Here is a 23469-nt window from a genome sequence, read left to right on the forward strand (position 1 = left end):
GCTAATTATTTGTCCCACATGACTTCAGATATGTCGGCACCTAGATCCCGTCCCCAAACCTCCCTAATCCACTCTGTAGAAACATTAATTTGGCTATCGAACATGGACACAAACCGAGGGAAAAGGTTTTTAGAACTGGGAGGGCTTTCCGGAATGTCAAAGAATACATGTTCGGCTGGGCTGTTTACGAAATTTGGGATTTTAGATCGGATACAATGCCTAATTTGAAGATACCGAAAGAAATGCGACAAGTTGAATTTATCCCGCAACTGTATGAACGATCCAAACTGCCTGTTTATATCTAAATTTTGAATGGATGATAAACTATTCTCTCTCCAGGTATGAAAAACATGATCTGATCTTGAGGTTGAGAAAAAGTGATTGAAGCAGATTGGATTCCTAATAGAGGTCACCAGTAAACCCTGAAAATCTCTAACCTGGTTCAGGATTCTGATGGAGTGTAAATCCAAGCATTTAGTGGAGACAGTTTTTTTCTACTTTGGAAAGCAGCTTATTAATTATCTATTTTTGGCTGGTGCGACTTATACTCCGGAGAGACTTATAGTCAGGAAAATATGGGTATTGAAAAAAAATAATAAACATAATAGCAATATGCTGCCAGGTACTGATATGGATGAATATGTCAAATACTCGAATGCTCACTGGAAGAAAAGAAAAATTCTGAACAATGGCATGCGTTTTTGCAAACCTAATGCAAATTATTTCATGCGGCACACTGGAAAAGTTCTCAAGGCACGCTACTGTGCCCCACCATACTGTTTAAAAAATACTGACATAACATCTTCATTTGATCAGCTGCTGGCGCCTCACGTCCGCGTCTGGGACTCTGTGAGCCTGAACACACTTCACGTCCTGGGCATCGGCGTGTTTGACCGCGCCGTCACCTGCGTAGCATTCTCCAAGTCGGTGAGTAGCGCCACCTAGTGTTCAATTTCCATCAGGTCAAAGTTTCAACCTGTGATGTTGTCCATCTTGAAGAACGGCGGCAGCTTCCTGTGTGCTGTGGACGACGCCAACGATCATATCCTGTCGGTGTGGAACTGGCAGAAGGAAAAGCAACTGGCTGATGTCAAAGTCAGCGTCTCAAATCCACGTTGAGCTTTATTTTTTCAAAGACTAATGGAATTTTGACTTCTTCTCAGTGCTCCAATGACTCTGTGCTAGGGGCTGTATTTCACCCGCTGGATGCCAATCTGATTGTCACTTGCGGAAAGTCGCACATTAACTTTTGGAGCCTGGATGGAGGTACCTTGACCAAGAAACAAGGTCTCTTTGAGGTAACTGTGGCAACATCACATTTTGTTTAGTTATCTTTGGATTGTCGTCAATGAGGAATACAGTGAATCCTGGTTAATTGCAGGGGTTATGAAACAGAACCTGTGATCAGCAAAATCCCAGAAGCAGGAACCGTATTGTTTTTACAATTACAGATAAATGCTCTTAAAAACGATCACCATTTTGAATATAACATTGATCAGATGTACTGTACACCTTTTTCAACTATGAATGACATAATTTAATAACTGCTTTTAAATGAAATGAAATGATCTGCATTTATATAGCGCTTTTCAAGTCAAAGACTTCCCAAAGTGCTTTACATTTCTCAATAGCGGCCGTGCAGCCATGTAGCGCTTACCTGCTTATTGGGGATATTAGGGGTTCAGTGTCTTACTCAAGGACACTTCGACATGTAACACGGACGAGCCGAGATTCAAACTGGGATCCCTTGATCCCAAGACGAACACTCTACCTCCTGAGCTACTGCCGCCCCAGTAGCACAGGAGCTGAATATGATTGTTTATTTTGTATTCAATTTTTTCAATGTAATCTCCCGAAACTCAAGAGAATGCTCGGGTACCCTTATTTAAAAACAAAGATTTTATATCACTTGTTAAGCACATAAATATATATCTACAATTCTCATAAAATCTGGGCTACCGTGGTGAGGCTGCTTCCCCGCCGACCAAACCCTGTAAAAGCGGAAGATAAGAGGTAGAGCGCTGGTCTTGGGATCAAGAGATCGCAGTTCGAATCCCGGCTCCTCCGTGTTACATGTCGAAGTGTCCTTGGGTAAGACACTGAACCCCTAATGCCCCCAATAAGCAGGTTAGCACCTTACATGGCTGCACGGCCGCTATTGGGAAATGTGAAGCACACTGTAAAGCGCTTTGGGAAGTCTTGACTTGAAAAGCGCTATATAAATGCAGATCATTTCATTTCATTTGCAGAAGCACGAGAAACCGAAATACGTGTTGTGTGTGGCGTTTGCCGAAAATGGAGATGCTATCACGGGGGACTCAAGTGGAAACATCTACGTTTGGGCCAAAGGTGAATCACATTATTTCTATAATCATGAATTTCACAGTTACCATCGTGATCATTCTCATTGTGCTGGACGAACAGGCGGCAATCGCATCAGCCAAGTGTTGCCGGGGGCCCACGAAGGCGGGATCTTCTCCCTTTGTGTCCTCAAGGATGGCACAATGGTTTCTGGAGGAGGAAAAGACCGTAAGGTGGCGCTGTGGGACCGTGAATACCGCAAGCAGGCGGACATGGAGGTCAGGATGAGTTTCCATTTACCTGTACAGTATTTCCCAGACTGTAAGTCGCTCCGGAGTATAAATCGCAGCAGCCAGAAAATGCATAATTCACATGGAAACATCATATAGAAGCCACACATGAAGTTGCATTTTGGGGGGAATAAAACACCAAAAACATATGTGTCATCTTGAAAGGTAATTTTCAATAAAAGTAAAAAAAATCTCCCCTGCTTGAAATTTTCCAAAGTAGGTGCACAGAGAACAATGGATAAGTGTTTAGGAATCAAGCCAAAACCTCAGCCCCAGAAGGACAATTCAAAAGAAGCCAACAAAACTGATGATGCTACAAAACGTAAACATGCATTAATAGCATCGTGGAAAGAGGAGTTCACGTGGCCTGTAGCAGACGACGCAGCGCAAACATTGAACGATTGAAAATGAGTAAATACAGGTACATACTGATGGCAGATGGAAAACAACGATGTCATATACAGGTACATGCAATGAATGTTATAAGTAGATTTATAATAAACTTAATTTTAAAGTGTTGTTCTGTTATATAGTCTGATTATCAATCCTTAATACTTTGAAACAATTTTTTTTGTGTGATGAGTCGTCTTCTTGTGTTTCAAGTTGTGAAAAATGGGGCAGGCAACTTTATGGCTGGGCAGGCAACTTTTTAGAGTTGTCTGCCCTGGTGTCCGCTAACTTTTTGTCATGAGTTCCAGTCACTGGCATTAGGTCCTTGTGTAGAAATCACTTTTGAGTCTTCTTCTTTCTTCTGTCCTTATCCCTGACCAACTTGCAGTTGGCACACATACACACGCGTGAAAACTCTATACAGTAAATGATGAGCCGATATTTTTACCAGTGTGTCGCAACACCTGTCGTTGGGAGTCATCGGGCGACCAAATCCCCAATACCATTTTCTAGCGCAAAGCAGGGAGTAAATAGGTTCCAATCTTATTTGTCTTCTGTGTGACTCGCCGAGGTGCGAACCAGCAACCTCCCAGTCCTGGGGCAGGTACCCTACTCCAGGCCCATCAAGCTGGTTTAGAAATCACTTTCGAGTACTTTGAAAATATTTTCCATGGCGAAATGACGCCTTATCTTCTGAAACTTCGTCTCGTGTTTTATCTTTTGATCATGCAGAAAGGCGCGTCATAATGACGTAAGCTGGGCGCCAAGTGTTGCGAGAGCGTGTGGGAAGTGTGAGGTGAAGTTTGAGTGTTTTGTTCAATGAATGGGTGCGGACTGTGTCGCTCTCTAAAGAAGCTGTACGTGTTTATGTGAACGTGTATTATACACAACGAGGCTGAAATGATCAACCCTGGCCCTGAGCTCCCTCTTGTGGTTTATTGTGAAAACAACATCTGAAATTATACCCGGTAATAACGTGTCAATAATATCACACATAAGTCTCATTGGAGTATCAGTCGTACACTATCCAAACTATAGAAAAAGCTCTGACATATAGCCTGGAAATTATGGTATAGGGAAAAACTAATTTTATTGCTAAATTTAGTCCATACTGTGATGCCCTGAGCCATAAACTTGGTTGATTCATGTTTTCTGTGTGTCGATTTTGGATGCAGTCACCTTTCAAAATGTATGTCCCTCAGGTGGGTGACACGTTTGGTCCAATTCGAGCTATTGCCGAAGGTAAGGGCGGTGAACTCTTCATTGGAACCACCAAGAATGCCATCCTCAAAGCAGCCTTCCCGGACACCCTGACACCAATCGTGCAGGTAATTACATCCTTTTTGTTAATTAGCTAACATGCTAAACTCCTCATTCTGAATAAATTGAATAAATGCTGACAACTGGTGTAAACACATTACCGTAAATTCCAGACTATAGAGCGCATCTGTTTATAAGCCGCACCCATCACATTTTGAGGGGAAAACCGATTTTGTCCATAAACAAGCCGCACCTGTAGCACCTTGAAGCACAAAGTCCAAAAATCACAGCCGCCAAAATGAATGCAAAATGATATAGGTACTTAAAATTTGTTGCAAACCTGCAGATTCTGGGTACCCGTTGACAGTAATCCAAGGAAAAAAGTGCATATTTCCAAAGGTAAGGGTGGGAAAAATATATATCCATTATTGTCCACCGTGTCCACAAAAACTCACCTTTACCGGTCGCCACTTTTCCCATTATGTTCTTCGCTCCGCTCCTCTTTTTTAATTTGATCGTGCAGAATAAGTGTCTCGAATAAATACAAATAGATACATTACAAAAATATACAGTTGCAAATAAATATTACACATATTTACAAAGTAAGCCAGTACATCGAGAGAGTTTTCAAAGCTTTAATAATAATAATATAACTTTCATCCTAAACCGTTTCTTTGGGAGGTAGCCTCACGCTACTAAAAAGATGCTCGCACACCTACATAACAGTCTGTTAAGAAATAAAAGCCGCAATCTGAAGAATCATGGCAGACCATCCGCTTCTTCCTACTTGGTAAAGACATCTAGTTTGTCTTTTTCATTGTTAGAAAGAAATTCTATCATGATGACGACATGCCACGCTCTCTTACTTCAACACATCCCAGTAATATGGCCGTTTGCTTTTAACATAAAGGCTGCGTCACGAGCCTTATCTTGTGCAATTTGCACAATGATGGTATGTTTACGTTCATGAATTGTGAACTTCCGCGGCACATATATTCCACCGCTCTAAATCTTACCTCTTATACTCGAGCGCCGCTGGCGGCCCGTTCGAAAAATTACATAAATTGGCCCCATCTCTGAATAAGCCGCAGGGTTGAAAATTTGGGAAAAAAGTAGCGGCTTATAGTCCGGAATTTACGGTACTTTATATTTGCCTACTCAGATCTGAAGCTGAGATCTACCTTCTCTTACTGATTAGCACAAAGGGCCAACCTACCAGTTGTTATATATAAATTTCTGACATAACGTTTGACTACTATGCTATTGTGTTGTTACTAGTTTGTGAATATTAGGGCGTTAAAATATGCACAGTCAACTACTAGATCTGCCTTCTATTCAGGCACTGAGTGATTAACATTTAGTACGCCCCCGGGATACGACATTAATCCATTCTGAGGTGGGGATTGCAAAGTTAAACTGCTCTATAGCAGAGGACAAAAACTTATGGTAATGCGTTCTGAACCCTGGCACCCCAGACGAAACTATCAATTAAGAAAATAGTATATAGTAAATACTATTTTTATGTAAAATAAATGTGTAAGATTGAATTAAATTATAAACAAATACACTTGTAAATGAAAGAGAAAATTTTACTTACTTTAGGTGTGACGTGATTTGAGCTGGTCTAGTGGAGTAGCGGGTAGATGCCCGAGCAGAGATTGTAACGGCAGGTTAAAAATGATACTGATTTTTAAAAATTCAACTTGGAAAAAGATTTATTTGCTTTAAATTTTTATAAATTTTCTTTTTTTAAAATAATCCCGTTTGTCGATTGGTTCCAGCCATGCAACTAAGCAAGGGTGATTTGTGTGCCTTCTTCGTATTTCTTCATAATTGCAAGCTTTGTTACCATAGTTATCATGTTTTTTCCCCCCTTTGGCATCATTGCAAGCCATGGGACCCATAGCGAATAAATACAGTACAGAAATACATAATTTTATTGCTGACTCTTTATAAATATTAATTAATAGTTCAGCCAATAGCATATCTGGGTTTTCATGATGTTGTGATGCAAACCAATAGCTGACCAGCGTTTTAGATGACGTCGACCAATAGCAGATGGATATCGTAAAGACGTAACTCTACACGCTGCAAAGTTTGAATTTTATACGTTTTTGGCCATGCAATATACATTGTTGTTAATGTCATATAGTTGGAAAAAAGAGCCAGAAAAAAACATCTTATTCCTCTGTGTGAAGTGAAAATATTGCAAGATGGGGTCGCTGTATCCCGGGGGTCTACTTTATATAAAATATTTTGACACACATTTGGGAAAAAATGATCATGTATTTAAAGACCCCGATCATGTCAATAATTTTATCATGGCAATTAGAAATAAAATATCCTAGAAAATCACAACGACCCATCATTAGTGAGCTATTTTAGATCCAGTCCACATGTTACTTAGCTAGTTTTAGAGTGCTACCTGGTGCCTGCGAGCAACACATTGGTGCCAAGGGTGGCTTACAGGATCGCAGCGAAATCAGTTTTTGGCTACTGCGCTAATTTTAACATTTTACGGATCACGGCTAGACAGTGCAGTTCGTTTTAGGCAGGTCATAACTGCATGCTCCCGTGGTGTGTTCTGGCCCGCCTACATCAAATGGTCGGCCGTCTGTTAAAAGCGCCTAGTGCCATTCCCTGCTTGCGGCAATATGGGATTAGGGATAATGGATCGTGGCCACATGAGTTAAGTTCATTTTAGGCGGGATTTGGAAATACAGTAACTGTAAAAAAAGAACCACCTGGCCTTCAAAAATGCTTTCTGCTGTCCCCGCTCGCAGCAATATGTGATCACGGATTATAGATCACTGCTGCACTTTCTGGTTCACACGTTAAATCCAACATTTGGTTGAAAGGCTCATTTTCTATTTTGGCTGTTTGGTGTACTTCAATCATTGCTCTCATTTGATTTGCTGACTGGCATATATCCTTGTTTTTTCGTATCGTCTTTCTAAATGTTATTGGTGCCGGCAGGGTCACACGGACGAGCTTTGGGGTCTGGCGGTTCACTCGCATTTGGATCAGTTTGCCACCTGCTGTCAAGACAAACAAGTTATTTTGTGGGACACAAACACCCACCAGCCCATCTGGACCAAGACCATTGAGGTCAGAAAAACAAAAGTGTTAAAACGTCTCCACATGTCACAGAGTAGTTTTCTTGTTTGTTTCTGCAGGATCCTGCAAGATGTGCATGTTTTCATCCAAACGGTGAAGTTCTGGCAGTTGGCACCATGACTGGAAGGTATTCCTAAATTGAACTTAAGTTGCGTGCTTGTGTGTTTTATTTGATAAAATATACAAGTCCATGTTTGTGTGTTTTGTCTATTCTCTTGTTATGGACTGTGTTTATGAGCTTCTGTACATATTTCAGATGGTTTGTGTTGGACACAGACACCCGTGACCTCGTCTCCATGCACACAGACGGCAATGAAATAATCTCAAACGTCAAATATTCCCCAGGTTAAACATCAACAAAGCAGTCGCGTTGTTAGCATTCCATGCTAACCTTCGCGTTAACTGCAATGTGTGTGTGTGTGTGTGCACGTGCGTTTTAGATGGCAACTTCCTGGCGGTGTCTTCCCATGACAACTTTATTTACATATATGGCGTGACCGAGAATGGGCGCAAGTACAATCGTGTTGGAAAATGTACTGTGAGTATTCCCCAAAAGTCTGACGAGCAACTACAAGTACAAAAATCCGCTTTATACCTCATCCACAGTTGGTATTTTGATCAATTCCCCTGCCATTAAAGGGACACTGTGTAATATTGACATCTAGATGTCCCATTAAAGGAGTGCTACAATGCACAAGGAAAAATACAAAATAGAGACTAAAATTGACCTGTTTTTCTTTTTTGTTGCGCATCCTTTCACAAGTTTTTGAGATTTCAGCTCGCATTAAGTGAGCCTCATTTTATGTAGAATAAGTACAAATTTCTCGATCTACTAGTATTGTTTAAGAAAAAATGCAGTTTTTGACATTTTACGTATTTCATCTTAATATTTAAATTTTCGTTGGGTTTTGATTGAAGTTTTCTTTACTACTAGGAGGTGCTAAATAATACACAATGTGCCTTTAAGAGCAGGATGAAAAGGTAGAGAAAGTTACTAGCTTTTGCTTAATTTCAAAGCTTGCTACATTTATTTTCCACTAGGTGGCGGTAAATAATACACAATGTCATTCATTTCATTTACCATATTTACTCATTTCAGGCAAGTACATTCTTTATGTACACATGTAAATATCACTTCAATACATAAGAGAATACCTGGAAGGGATAGGAATAGGAAAACTTATTAAATCCCACCCCCTATCTCATGTATACAAAACATTAAAATATATTTCTTGCCACTTGTGTTTGATTGATATTCCTAGTTGGTGCGAGACAAGTTGTACAGCTCAAAGGCCCCTCATAGACAACAAAAACTTGTTTTTTAACAGAAACAACAAACAAAAACAAAAGATTTATACATCTGATAGCGAGTACTTGGCCATAGCCACAATAGTCACGCATCACAAGTGGAGCAAATATAGTGGCTGAAACAACAACAGCGAGCGACTATTTAGTTGATATTCTTGATTGCATAGCCGTATCTTTTCTTTCGGATTATGCAATTTTTTCTCAAAAGACAGTAGAAATGGTGTCCAAAGACGCTAACCTTGTAAGGGTGGATGCAAAATGTTGGCGATCTATGAGGAAGTCAGAAGCCAATTACACAGAGAAATACTGTAGATTCCGATTTTTGATTTTTATTGTTATTATTCTGGTTCATTATGTTCAGGGTCACTCCAGCTTTGTGACGCATGTGGACTGGTCAGCAGACAGTCGTTTTTTGGTCACCAACTCAGGAGATTATGAGATCCTCTTTTGTGAGTGGTTGCTTTCATTTCCTGTGTTTGTGTTTTCCTGGATACAATCTTATGTGACGTTTTCTAGGGGAGGCTCCCAGTGGCAAACATGTAACCAGCATGGACACCGTGAGAAACCTCACTTGGGCCGAGTCCACTTGCACGCTCACCTTTAGTACTTTCGGTGAGTACAGTCATCGTGTGTTTCATATTTATATATATTGGTGAGTTTTTAAAATGTTTATTTTGGGGAGTTTCCCTTTTTGTGCCACAAGATTTTTTTTCTTATAAATGTGTGTAATTTCACACTTGTGACCGCTAGGTAGCAGCACCATCACCATTTAAAAAAAAAACAGTGGCCCCTCTACCTACCAGCTACTCTAGTTATAAGAAATTTGACATACTACATCTTTCGGGCAATCCTTGCCCGACATTTGAGGATAAAGTCCAAGTTACGAGAATTTCCTGACTCTACCACTAGAGGACTGAGTGCTCGAGACCACTCAACCACTAGAGCAGGGGTCGGGAACCTTTTTGACTCAAAGAGCCATAAAAGCAAAAAATATTAATTTTATTTTGGGAAAGAGCCACATCATATATTATGAGACAAATTTACTAAATTGCTAAACCCACGCCCCAGACAAAAGCTTAGTCTTCAGCACATTTATTTTTGATGATTTGATAAAAATTATGAAAAGAGAATAATGCCAGAGCCCCTGTCCCTAAATCAACAAACATACCACTTTAAACTTGTCTCTTTCTTGCAATTACCCAAGATCGGTTAAACTCCTTTTGACCCTTTTTTTCATACATATTGGTTTCAAAACCAGATGCAAGCAGTTATTGTGTAAAAACGTCACAACATTCTGCAAATAGGGAGCCTGATGAGCTCACTTTTGGCGCAGACGGCGTAGGGCGAGAGATGGGAGGGAGTGCTTGCACATTTTGCATAGCTCCACCCATTCCTCCCACTCACCCAATCAAATGACTAAGTTCTCTTCCGGTGTTCTGGCGTATTTACAGTTCTGTGGATTCATCATAAGGTATCTGAACACTGAACACAGATTATATAGTGAACTTTTATATAAAGGATTCTTTAGCGTTGTACAGCCAAAACGAGTTTTTTTCCCCCCTATTTTTGTGTGACACCTTGACAGTAAATTGTAGTGAAAAACGTGCCCTATATATACTGCGAAGTATTTCCTCATCTTTTAGCTCTGGTTCGGCTTTGCGTGTACCTGAATGGACTACTCAAGGTTTGAACAAGAATGAGAAATTTTGCATGCAATCGAATTTGTCTCCGAGCCACAGATACTCATAGAAAGAGCCATATATGGCTCGCGAGCCATAGGTTCCCGACCCCTGCACTAGAGGGCTGAGTGCTCGAGACCACTCAACAGCAGCTTGTCTCAGTTGGCGAGTGGGTTTCCTGCCATAAATACCTGATTTTGCGCGCTTGTGTTGTTGTTTTTTAATCACATTGCTTATATATCATCAACAGTCTCTTGTACTCCCTCATTCCTACTCCACCACAAATACACATCTGATAAGCTGGTGCAATCTTTGCGCCAACTGCATGTGTATTTTGGGGTTCACACATTTGGCTTCAGAACGTCAATGTCCCCGTACCCCACACACCTGAGGCCATTTTCAGCAGCACCTTTTTTGGCTCTACTCCAAGTTTTTTTACCACACGTCTTTTCAGATCATGTAAATATACAATATGGCGACTACCAGAGAGTCTGATACAAATGACAAAGACTAGCACTTGTTTATTACGCATTGATAAAAAAGGTTAATGGAGTGTATGTGGCGTAAAATGTGGTACAAGCCCTGTATTTCCAGATGACAGTGCCAGGGCGACCGTAGCGTGGAGAATAGTGGGAAATTGTAACACAGGTGTAAGAAATCGTCATCAAGGATTAAAGGAAACTCCAGGGATCTGACGACTCCAAAGATACGGAAAGGGAACTAAAGAGTTTTTGATCAATCAATCACAATTTATCTGTACAGCACTTTTCAGGCAAAAAACGACAACTCAAAGCGCTGTACAGAACATTCAATGTACAAAAAAAACACCAACTATTTTTCCCAACTCAACAACCAGGAATGCCAAATACAGACGCTGTCCTACTTACGACCGAGATACGTTCCGGACAATCGTTCGTAAGTTGAATTTGTTCGTAAGTTGCTTCAGTGCTATATTTTGTACGTCTATGGTTTATTTAAGTATGTTTAAGGCTTCTATAAGTAACCTTTTTTGTTTTGTACGAATAAATAAACATTTCATAAAATATAATGCTCTATAAAGATAAACAAAGTTAAGTTTAACTTACTTTTGGAAGATGAGCTTCAACAGTGAGGCGACTTCCTCCTTCGTTGTAAAAAGTGGCCGAAAAATAGCGATCCAACATTTTTCTCAACCGCATCAGTCTTTCTTATTCCACTTTTATTTCAAATAAAACGGCTCGCCTCTTCTTTACACTGTACACCAACCATATTGATAGGATACACGAGATATTAAACTATAAAAAGGTAAAAGCTCTGAGATACAGCATAAAATCTTTACACACAAAGTAGGAAGAGGAAGCGGATTTCTTCTTCGAGGTGGATGCTGGGTGAACTCACAGCGCCACTACACGCCAGTAGCGGCAGAAAGAAGCACTACAGTATTGTCTGTACTCGGAAAAAGGTGCACACAATGCAAAATCTAACTCACAGCAATGGCCGGATATTTTTCAAAATCCCGAAATTTTTCTTCGTATCTACCGTTTTTCGTCGAATGGTTGTAACTCGGAGAGCCTCTGTACACAAATACACACAATTGTCTCAAGAGAATAAAAAACAAATAAATAGATTAAGGCAAGGCACAAACTAACCATATGACCAGCTCAGTAGCCTAGATGGTAAGGCGCCCGCTTTGAGACTGGGAGATCGGGGTTCGCGTCCCGGTCGAGTCATTCCTAAGACTTAAAAAGTGGTCGGCGGCGCCCTCTGTTGGCTGCGGCTGCATCGACTCGCTACAACGGGTCAGGTGCAATCGACATTTCGTTCTGTGTACATTGTTACACAGAATGACAATACAAGGAAATTATTATTATATTATTATTATAAAGGACATGAGAGAGGCTCATCCACACTGATAGAAATGGCAGCATAAGCCTTAAAGTTCAAAGGTCGGAACTTGGTTGATTTTCACTAAGCCTTGTTTTTTTTTTTTTTTATAACCTTCAAGGTGAGCTTTTACTAGCTAAAATGTGGAAACAAATCTGAAGGTTGTTTGTAACTGAGTGCAAGATGCACACTTAAAATCATCTTTAAATAACATCCACTGCTATTCAATCAGATGTATAATTTGAGGGTAAAAAGTCAAAATATCGTAAGTATGTGGCAAACATTGAATAAAGTAGACGTCACATGGTGTTTTCTATCCAGAGCGCTCTGTTTTTCTCTTGAGGACTTTGGCGTCCGAACGGCAATATGATCAAACATGTTTGATACTCGACGCCATTAGGCGCGTGCCGTTTTCCTCTAAAAGTGCCTGCGCACACCTGACTCCAAAAGCAAAATACCGATCGCCAGTGGCGTCACACGCTGTTCGCGCCAGATGCCAATGGATCTTTAGAATCTGCAGACTTCCTTCTTAATAAATGTCTTTTTTTTATATATCTTATTTTATTTGTATGTTCAATTACAATTTGCAGGTATTCTCGGTAATCACATCAATGTGTTTAATAGCTATTTAGGGTTAACTTGGATGATTTAGGGATGCTGGAAACGGATTTATTGGTTTTCAGTTCTTTCTTATGGGGAGAATTTGTTCGAGATATGAGAAATTCTAAATATGAGTTCAATCCAGGACAAAAATTATCTTGTAAGGAGGGCCACTGTAACTGAGTGGCACTTCTAGTGAGCCCCCTGTATGTGCCTACAATTTAGAAATTGTGTTTCCCAGGTATTTGGCCAGACGGCGCAGACGGAACAGACATCAACGGCGTGTGCCGATCTCACGACGACTCACTTCTGGCCTCTGCTGACGACTTTGGCAAAGTGCACTTGTTGTCATACCCGTGCTCCCAACCCAGGGTAAGTTTGCCTACTCTGCGCTTTCTCTTGCTCACATTCCATTTCCAAATGCATGAACTCTCAAATATTGTATACTTTTACCTTTTATCGCAAAACTCACTGTCATGTGGTGTCGGGAGGGTTACTGAAAAGCAGTCATTTGTTGCAGTTACTAGTTGCGTCATTTCAGATTCTCCCTGTGTACTGACATCAAAAAGTAGTGTGTTACTCTAAAAGAAACTCTAGTTACAAATTACTGTATAAACTCCCATCATAGCGGACACCCTAAAAGTGTTTAAAAATAGCCACGTAATAACATAGATAGAAAAAAACGTGTACACCAACCTGTGGAAGCGGTAAACCCTTCATATTTTGCCGAAACCCTCCATATCTATTTTGTCTCTGGGCTTTAAAAACTGGTTCTCCATTTCTTTTTCTCTCCGAATATGGTGTACAGCGACAGCTTGCTACTTCATGCTTCGGTTATCACTGTTTTGCTGCTTCACGGATTTCCATCATGCTTTGTGTTCTGCATTCTGATTGGCTGAATAAAGGAAAATGCTTTCTATCACCATCCCAGTTAAACCTTCTCAGGAGCCACATCTAGTATCTCCCACGAGCTTATTAAAAAATGTTTGATTTCTATAGGACAGAACCGGAAGGTAAAAGCAGTTTTCCATAATAGCCACATGATAGCTGCAAAATATCACGTAAATTGAAGTGAATCGGGTACTTTATTCATTGAGATGTGCAATAAGACACCCAAATTATTTTGTAAAATTCTAATTTGACACTACAGAAGTTTTTTTATGAAAAGTTCATAAATTACAGTACTTTTAGTTGCTCAACAAATACTTGAGCCTATAAATCGAATTTGAATTAAATTAATAAATGTAGAGGGTTCAAGCCCCTATTAACCGCGATAGCTAATGGGAATGAAATGAAATGAAATGATCTGCATTTATATAGCGCTTTTCAAGTCAATGATTTCCCAAAGCGCTTTACAATGTGCTCCACATTTCCCAATTGCGGCCTTGCAGCCATGTAAGGCGCTAACCTGCTTATTGAGTATTAGGAGTTCAGTGTCTTACCTAAGGACACTTCGACGGGCGCGCTACCTCCTGAGCTACTGCCGCCCCTGAATCACTGTAGTGCACTAATCATTTGACAAATAAAAAGACCACAATCAAGCATACTTTTACTGTGGTACTGGTTTCCTTGTTTATTTATTCATGTATAAGCCCTTCCCATGCGCTGCCTACCATTCACTGCTGGTGACACCCAACTAAATACACACCTAAAAGGCGACCCTCTCATTTCAGTATTTTATTTTCCAGTTGTATTTTCCAGGCGGATGACAGTTTATACACAGTTGGGAGAATATCTCCATGAGGAGAAATTTAGCGCTCTCATTCTCCTTGCTTGATATGGTGTCAACATAACTGTAATCAGTAGTACTTTGTAGGTCCATATAACATATACTGGCGGATCAATAATTTTATGTATCAATTTGGGTTATGCAGATGTAATCAGAATTTAGAGGGCATTGTAATTCATGATCTACATTTATTAAATAGGGGAATAACGCAGTAACGCACCATGTAGTAATCACAGTAGAGTTACAAAATGTCATTAAAATTGTGTTACAGTACTCGTTACAGAGAAAAGTGACAGCATTCCAGGAACACTTTCCTTTGTAACGTGTTAGTGCTCACACTGGTCAGACACTGCAATTCATGATGTGCTTATAATAAGTTGCAGAAACTATACTCATTTTCGAGAGAAGTGATTCCTTGTAACGCGTTAGTTCAAACACTGCATGTTAGTAAGAAGATTCCAGTTGCCTCCATGCCAAATGCAAAACTAATCTTTTCAAAAAACTGAACTTTCAGGCGCTGGGTCACGAATACGGCGGTCACAGCAGTCACGTGACCAGCGTGGCCTTCCTGCACGACGACAGTCGCCTTATCTCCACCGGAGGAAAAGATGCTAGCATTCTGCAGTGGCTGGTCTCTTAAGACAAACTTGCTCAAAGGCCTCCGGTCCACCAGGGGCAGCACCCTCTTTTTTGCAGTCCCCTTACTTGCCTGCACGTTAACTCAGGCATACGCTAGATGAAATGAATGTTTACTATGGTGCATTCGATGGTGTTTTCAGTTTAAGTGAGCTTCAGGCTTTGAAATGTAACTTAAATAGCATTAGTGCGCTAACTATGCCTGGATGATCTTTATTATAACGTAAAAGAGATTCTGTTTCACTGTCTCTATAAGGACATTAATGTATGTGATGGCTGCTCTTTTGGGGCTTTAGCATATTGTGGATGCCATTGCTAATGATGTGTTTGAAGCTGGATCTTAATGTTGCTCCCCACAATCATGAATGTAACAACAAAAACAGCTTCACATCTTTTTAAGAAGGACCGTCTGCCTTGTCACTTGACTCTAGGGTGATCTGCTTCTTCTCATCCTTTCCAATTCAACTCTCCCCTCTCCTCCTCCTTGTTTTTTTCTATTCCTCCGCTCTGTTTCCATTTCCTCCAAGTCTTTCCATTCTTCTTCAGGTCCAATGATGACTGATTGTCTCTACACTATAGCCTGCCTGCACGTGGTTTAAAAAAATCCAAATGTGCACCAGGTGGCGGTACTGTGCAAGCGCATGAGCGTTGCTTCTAAAGTGGTCAATCCATAATGCACTATATACTGTATGTAATGCAATGTATCCAAGCGGCTGTACAATTTTAATGATGAAAAATATAATATATACCGGTTGTCAACAGAATATGTCTGATGTGAGTGTGTCACACGTAGTGATTGAAAGACAGCTTAACAGTGTTTGATCCCCGTCTTATTTGGTAATAAAGTTTTTACCCAGCTACGCTTTTTGGTCCTCTCTTTTTCTCAAATTGTAAGGTATTCGGGATTTTCGTGCCTCTCCATATTGCTGCTTCCCAAGAGATTTTTTATACATTTGGTACACTTTTGAAAAAAATAAAATATATATCAAAAGAATCAAATATATTTTCATTATCAACGCCTTGCTTTGGAGAGAAGAAAAATCCAATATAAAGTGTAGGAAAGTATTTTAAATGCGGATAGAGATGTTTGATAGTTTGGGGAAATCCAAATTACAAAGTACTGTAATCTCACGTTAATTGTGGTCAATGGGGACCAGAACCGCCTGCGATATGCAAAAATCTACCCCCCTGATTTTGAACACGAGTTCTGCAAGCTCCCGCTCACATCAATAGATGACTGGGGATAATGGATCGCGGCTGCTCAGGTGCTGTTCAATTTAATCAGATATAACAAGAAACAAGAGCCGCATGGCATGACACAAATTTGCTTTCGGCCTGAGTTCTTAGCCAGGTCGTTAATATGTATTCATGTGACCTGTATTATTTGGATTATGTGTCACGGTTGCCATGGTGCCCAATTGGCCGTGCCCGTGTGGCGCCAGCTGCAGCTCATTGACAGATAAGCTTTCCGTCTATTTAAGCTCAGTGCTCTCCCTCTTCCTTTGTCAGTCCGTCAACAAACCACTGCCCCGTAAGACGTGGGTTTTGACTAGGTCCTGTTTCCTGTTGGCATTTTCTGTTCGGTATTGTTCCCATCTATTTTTGTCCTGTTTATTATTCTCTCCAGTTTTCGTTCCCGTCTAGTTTGTCCTGTTTTATTTCAATATCCTGTTTCATTAGCAATCCCGTCTGTCCCGTCCTGTTCAGTATCTGTCTGATATCTACTTGGGCAATTGGTATCGATCTAGTCAGCCTCTGGCTTCCTATCATTTCACACCAGACTTCTGCCTAACCTGCATGACTCCCCATTTCCCGTAAGATAAAAGGTTTGTGTGAGAAACGTCACGCGTTTGGGCCCTGATCCTGTTCTGGTTCATGACATTATGTGTGCATATGATTGCTAATAATTGGCAAATAATAGACAAGACATTTCAATTGAAAACATCTCTGGCCAAGCCCCATTCTTAGTCGGTGTTGCTATGTACCAAGACACAACATTTTTGATAGTGAGTTAGTTTTTCAGTACAATATTTTTATACAATGTTAGGAGTTTTTTTTTCACCATTATTACATTATTTTGATAGTAACACAATGTGAGGTATTCTGAAATATTTTAACATGATATATGGATGTCACTAGAGATTGACCGATTATCATGAAGGCCGATTATCATCAAACATGCAAAAAAATCCACAAATTTACAATATTATCTAGATTTAAATTTTTGTATGAATCTTGATTTGCGTGCGTGCGTGCGTGCGTGTGTGTGTGTGTGTGTGTGTGTGTGTGTTCGTATGTGGCTTTTAGGCTCCGTGACGGCTGAAACTACTTTCGGAATAATTTAAACAGTTACACTTCAGGCCTCTGGGATTGTTTTTAGCTAGGTTTCGTGTAGAGTCTTCCCCAATATTACTAACAAAATAGATAAACATCTGCTTTTGTGTGTAAGCGACCCTTTAATGGTTCCCGGGAGCTTTTTCAACAAACCACGGCTCGAACAACCGCGCCCAAGTACAATGCCTGGCAACGCATAGCCTGGCAATGCAGGGCCATTATGCTTGTTGAATTAAAATCCCAAAAAGGGCTTACGGCAATAAACCTCTATCTAAGGTCGTCCTCTCAACTGACTTTTGAACAGCCTTAGTGTATTTAGGAAACAATATTTTAAAAAAAAATCACATTATTTCATCATTAATTACAAATAAAACTCCCATTTGTAGAATCTTTACTCAGTCAAAAAGAGTAAAATGATGATGCAATCAATAACATGAGACATTTGAAGAGAATCAAACATGGATGTGTAATTTTTATTTTCTCATGATAAGACGGAATACTTTGGATTAAATCAACCATGACGGCTTTTCTTTGTTGTTTTTCCCTTTATTTTTCTCCTTTTTTTTCTTTTTTGTCTCTCCTTCTCTGTTTGCAACCAGCAGAACCAAAGAAATATTTTCTAGGAGTTGTATACTCAAAACTGTATTTGAATTAACAAATAAAAAAAATGCACAACTCAACTAGCAATGGAAACTTAAACAAAATGTGACATGGGGGACCGACCACGGGTGTCGACACCTTGATTGAGACAGCGAGCAAACCGGTTCTCTAAATAAATCCTCACTCGTAGGACAACAAGACACACCTGGACAACACACTACTGGAGACACGAGACACAAATGGACATGATTGAACTCACGAGACGGAGGCACAAGGGAAACAACTCTGCATAACACAATCGATGACATCATTAGCCACGTTTACAAGCGGGGAGTAATCTGATTGGAAATGGAATATTGGATTTATGGAGTAATCTGAACGAATCGTTTACATGCCTGGAGACAAACCAATAACCCCGTGTACACGGCGTTTGTGAGTATTCCAATCACAAATGCAAAGTGGGAGCGATCACATAAATGTTGTTTTTACATTTCAAATTTGATTTAGATAAAGGCTGATTTCATCCATGTCACCAAAATCAACGGAATTCCGTGCTTGTTTACGCCTTACTCCAAAAGTGGGCTTCGTAACTGTGTTTGGTCTGTTTACAAGTTGAGCTCATATGTGGCTTGCCAGAAACATGGACTTACACTATATATGGACGCAGTGATGTGCTGTGAGGTTTATGTCCGGTGAGGCACAGTCAGAACTCCAAATAAATAAACCTACTGTACAGCTTCACCTATTCATCATTCATTTTGTAACATTTAACGTGTTTTGTTAAAAAAACTGATTTTTTCCTGTAACAATATACAAACTGTAGTATAGAAAACATTTATTTGTCATAATCTTACCTTTACTAATAAACAGCGTCAGGGAACATGCTGTTATAAATAACATCATTACCTCACGGCGTTAGTTTTTTCAGTAATCAGGCCATTTAACTAAGTTACCGTTACTGATGTTCAAAAGCGATGTGGTATTTTGGCTGCAGAACGCCAATAGCAGCGGGCCCCAGCAAACCCGATGCTGCTTTCAGCGGCGCAGTTTTCCACTCTCGTCTGAGTTGTTTACATCACGTTTTATTGTAACTTGTCGCCATTCAAAATAGCGACTACCACATAGTTAGTGGCAATTATCAACATAGTATTTACTAATGCACTGAAAGAAAAGGCGGTTGGCAGCTGAGACGCAAAATCTTTGAGCCGGGGAACGGACTTGTGTCATTCGCGAACAAAACATCTATGAGCCGGCTCTTGGAAGTAAACAAAGGGATCCGGCTACCCACCAATCAACAGCTGGTTCCTTCAGAGACGCCTTTCTCTTCTGATTGGTCAATATGCGCTACAACGGGTCAGGTGCAATCGACATTTCGTTCTGTGTACATTGTTACACAGAATGACAATACAAGGAAATTATTATTATTATTATTATTATTATTTTGGGGGATTCGGTGTAGTTGACTTTAAATTTTTTGAGCATAATAAAGGTTACGATCGTTTAGATTTATAAATACTTTAGTTTTATTTCCTGTGTTTTTCAGTGTCAATGTTTTTATTTAAAAATGTAAAGTATTTCTTTTTTTTTCAACCTTTCTTTATTTTTGCATTTGTTATTATATTTTTAGAAAAGTAGTCTGTATTCTGTTCAGTCCTTTGAGACAATCGCAGTTGGACCTTGATCAGATTTGTTAATGCGTTTACGTGGCAATACACAATAGTCAAGTCAAGTCATTTTTATTTGTATAGCCCTTAATCACAAATAGTCTCTAAGGGCTTCACAAGTTATTACATATAAGAAGTTTAGGTTATTCGTATGCTATAGAGTAGAAGTGAGTTTTAAGCTTAGATTTAAACATTTCCACTGAGGTTGCAGATCCGATCTCAGGGGGAAGAGCATTCCACAACACCGGTGCCCGGATGGAGAACGCTCTCGAACCATCGGAACACTTCTTGGCTCTTGGGATCACCAGGAGACCGGCGCTCTCGGAACGAAGGCTTCGGGCCGGGACACCGGGGGAAATCAGATCTGAAAGATATGAGGGGGAAAGTCCATGTATGATTTTGTATAGTAATAGGGGAACCTTAAAATCGCATCTTAGGCTAACAGGGAGCCAATGCAGGATAGCCAAAATTGGGGTGATGTGATTGTACTTTTTTGTCCTTGTTAAAAGCCTCGCTGCAGCATTTTGTACCAGCTGAAGACTCTTGAGTCTGGTCATCGGAAGAACGGAAAGTAGTGCATTACAGTAGTCGAGAAGGGAGGTAACAAACGCGTGAATTATGATTTCCGCATCTGACTGAGAAAGTATAGGACAAATTTTAGCAATGTTACGGAGATGGAAGAAAGCGGTTCTAGTAATTTTCTTCACATGTGTTTGAAAGGACAGATCGGGGTCGAAAATGACACCTACATTTTTAAGTGAGTCGCTCTGTGTGATGTGGCAATTGTCTATGTTCACAGCGGTTTTAGAGAATAAGTCACGGGACTTAGATGGACCAATAACTAACATTTCAGTCTTTTCAGAGTTAAGACGCAGTTAAATTGAGTGACATCCACTCTTTTATCTCAGTGAGGCAGGCCTCCAAATTCCCATAGTTTAGTGTGGCAGATTCCTCCATCGGAAGATAGAGTTGAGTGTCATCTGCGTAGCAATGGAAACTGATATACTTGCGAATAATATCACCTAGTGGAAGCATATAAATACTGAAGAGAGGGGGGCCAAGCACTGAACCCTGCGGAACACCACAAGTAACACTAAATGGCTCAGATGTCAATTCGCCATAGTTAACGCAGTGTGTCCTATCTGAGAGGTAGGATCTGAACCATAAGAGGACGTTTCCTGATAGACCAATCCATTTTTCCAACCGTTCTAGCAAGATATTATGGTCCACTGTGTCAAATGCAGCACTAAGGTCCAGCAGCAGCAAAAGTGCGCTAGAGTCCATTGCCCGTAGGAGATCATTCGTTACCTTGATCAGAGCTGTCTCAGTAGAGTGGTTAGCCCTGAATCCTGATTGCATTGATTCAAAGAGATTGTTCTCGGACATGAAATCATTCAGCTGCTGTGCCACTACTTTTTCAAGTATTTTAGAAAGAAACGGTAGGTTTGACACAGGTCTATAATTACATAAGTTTTCTGGATCAAGGTTGGGTCGTTTCAGTGTGGGTTTAATGACGGCGGACTTAAAAGCTGCTGGACCTACACCTGAGGAGAGTGATATGTTTAAAATATTTAGAACTGAAGGTGCAAGAACGCCAAAGAGACCTTTAATAAGTGAACCTGGAAGAGGGGTCGAACTGGCAAGTCGTCGGTTTGGCCGTATTCACCATCTGTTTAAGATTATCGAGTGACAGTTCACTAAAACGGGACAAAATCCCTGGACAGCCACCATGTCGTGCATCTATAGATTTGAGTGCTTTAGTATGTGTTGAATTAATACTGTCTTTAGCAATTTCTTCCTGTATGCTTTGGATCTTCTTATTAAAGAAGACCATTATGTCGTGGGCAGAATGAGTGGAGCTATCTGGGATTGTCTGTTGCTTTGTGAGCGATGCTACAATGTTGAAAAGGACCTTGGGATTGTTCTTTTGTGACGCAATAGGAATAAAGTGGCTCCTCTTCTAACAAGCTACTATAGGTCCAAGAAATTCGAGATACAGAAATTTTGCCAGACTTTGAGAGAAAGTCCAAGTTACGAGAATTTGCAAACACTACCATTAGAACAGAACAGATGCTAGACCCAAACGCGTAACGTTTCACAACAAACTTTATTGCGGAAGCTGAGAAGTCAGGTACGGGAAAGCAAGCGCCAAAAATCCTACGATCGCTGTACAGGAGGAGCAGGGAGCTCACGGGATCGGAGCATGGTCGGAAAAAGGAGACGAGTTGAGTAGTCGGTATGGCTGATCGGAGCTTGGTCAAGGGGCAGAAACGAGTTGAGTGGCCAGGGCAGGAGATCGGTCGTGGTCAAGGGAGGAAAAAGTCAGGGAACCGGAGACGATCGGGAAGCCAGGGGCAGAAGAGCAGGATTCAGGTAGGGACGGGACAGACGGGAGCCAGAGTCAAATTGTGCTTGCCTTGCATGTGGAGCTTGGTCAAAGGGCAGAAACGAGTTGAGTAGCCAGGGCAGGAGATCGGTCGTGGTCAAGGGAGGAAAAAGTCAGGGAACCGGAGATGATCGGGAAGCCAGGGGCAGAAGAGCAGGATTCAGGTAGGGACAGGACAGACGGGAGCCAGAGTCAAATTGTGCTTGCCTTGCATGTGCTGAGGTTTGCTGACGGACTGACAAGGAGTGAATGGAGTACAGAGTTTAAATGGGAGGGGAACGAGCAGCAGCTGGCACCAAACGAGCGGGCACAGGTAAGCGCAATGGGTAATCGTGACAGAAGGCTGGGTTCCGTCAACATCAGTTAGTCCCAATAACCAAACGAGTACGTGTGTTTTCCCGCCAACAGTTCCTCGTGCTCCCTCACTCCTCTACCACCCCAGGTATACACCGCCATTACCAACTTTTGACTTTCTCTGTGGTAAGTACTCTTTATAGACTCGTGTTTTATTTCATTAATATCTATCTAATCACAGTATTTTCATGTTAAATTACTATTTGAATATATTCTTAGTGATGAGCAAGATATGTTTTTAAGATACTTGGATGATTTCAGGAAGACGGGAAATGATCCGTATGGGGGAAAATTTGTTAGAGATACGAGGAATTCTATATGAGAGCTAGATCGGGGAACAAATTAATCACATATGGATAGGGGGCCACTGTACTGGCAATTTTCTGATGTCTGATATATTTGTATCGTCCAACTTGTTTTGCACGACTGTTCTCTATTAACCTCCTTCAAACACGATCTCACTTTCATGTTGCGTGACAACGTGTCCCGAAGAAACCAGAACAAATACCGGATCGTCTGTCAGAGCTCTGACATGACTACTGAAAAAAGCTTATTCCAGGACTCGTCGTGCTGCATTTCTGTCTATAATGGCACTTGGTCCCGATGGTATCGCAGTCTAAGTTGCAGTCGAGTGTGCAGCACTTGAAGTCAAATACCTGCAAAAACTCCTTCAACTTGAAGACACCTTTTTCACCATACTTTGGATCTTTTGGATCTGTAACCATCTCAGGAAAATTAATTTGTGTTTGTGTGCGTCTATGTGCATGACTTATTGTGTTGCATGCAAGCTTACTTGTGCTTTGTATTTGTCTGTCGTGTGTGTATAAAAGCATGAATGTAATAGGTCGCTTGCAGACGAGGAAGTGATGTTGTGTTGTGTAGCAGCTGTTTTACGCCTCTTCTCCCCTCCCTCATTCAGTCTTTTTCACCCTTGTCTCCCCCTCCTTTCCCTCACTCT

At 40.8% G+C, this 23469-nt stretch overlaps 1 protein-coding gene across 4 annotated transcripts in view; it reads left to right on the top strand.

Annotated features, from left to right (window-relative positions):
- eml2 (EMAP like 2) overlaps nt 1-16033 on the top strand; it is a 43143-nt gene extending 27110 nt beyond the window's left edge. For 3 of the 4 annotated variants that reach the window (XM_088345506.1, XM_088345507.1, XM_088345509.1), the window contains 13 exons: nt 817-927; nt 1000-1095; nt 1164-1298; nt 2250-2579; nt 4184-4309; nt 7218-7349; nt 7418-7485; nt 7615-7703; nt 7799-7896; nt 9028-9115; nt 9183-9278; nt 13050-13180; nt 15052-16033. In XM_088345506.1, the coding sequence (XP_088201632.1) occupies nt 817-927; nt 1000-1095; nt 1164-1298; nt 2250-2579; nt 4184-4309; nt 7218-7349; nt 7418-7485; nt 7615-7703; nt 7799-7896; nt 9028-9115; nt 9183-9278; nt 13050-13180; nt 15052-15177 (1626 nt within the window). In that variant the 3' untranslated portion in view covers nt 15178-16033. The remainder of the gene's footprint in view (nt 1-816; nt 928-999; nt 1096-1163; nt 1299-2249; nt 2580-4183; nt 4310-7217; nt 7350-7417; nt 7486-7614; nt 7704-7798; nt 7897-9027; nt 9116-9182; nt 9279-13049; nt 13181-15051) is intronic. The other variant, XM_088345508.1, reaches the window with a different exon arrangement.
- The last annotated feature ends 7436 nt before the right edge of the window (nt 16034-23469 follow it).

Source organism: Urocampus carinirostris, chromosome 10, assembly GCF_059441175.1.
Source record: "Urocampus carinirostris isolate Australia breed hairy pipefish chromosome 10, RoL_Ucar_1.0, whole genome shotgun sequence".
NCBI classification, from domain to species: domain Eukaryota; kingdom Metazoa; phylum Chordata; class Actinopteri; order Syngnathiformes; family Syngnathidae; genus Urocampus; species Urocampus carinirostris.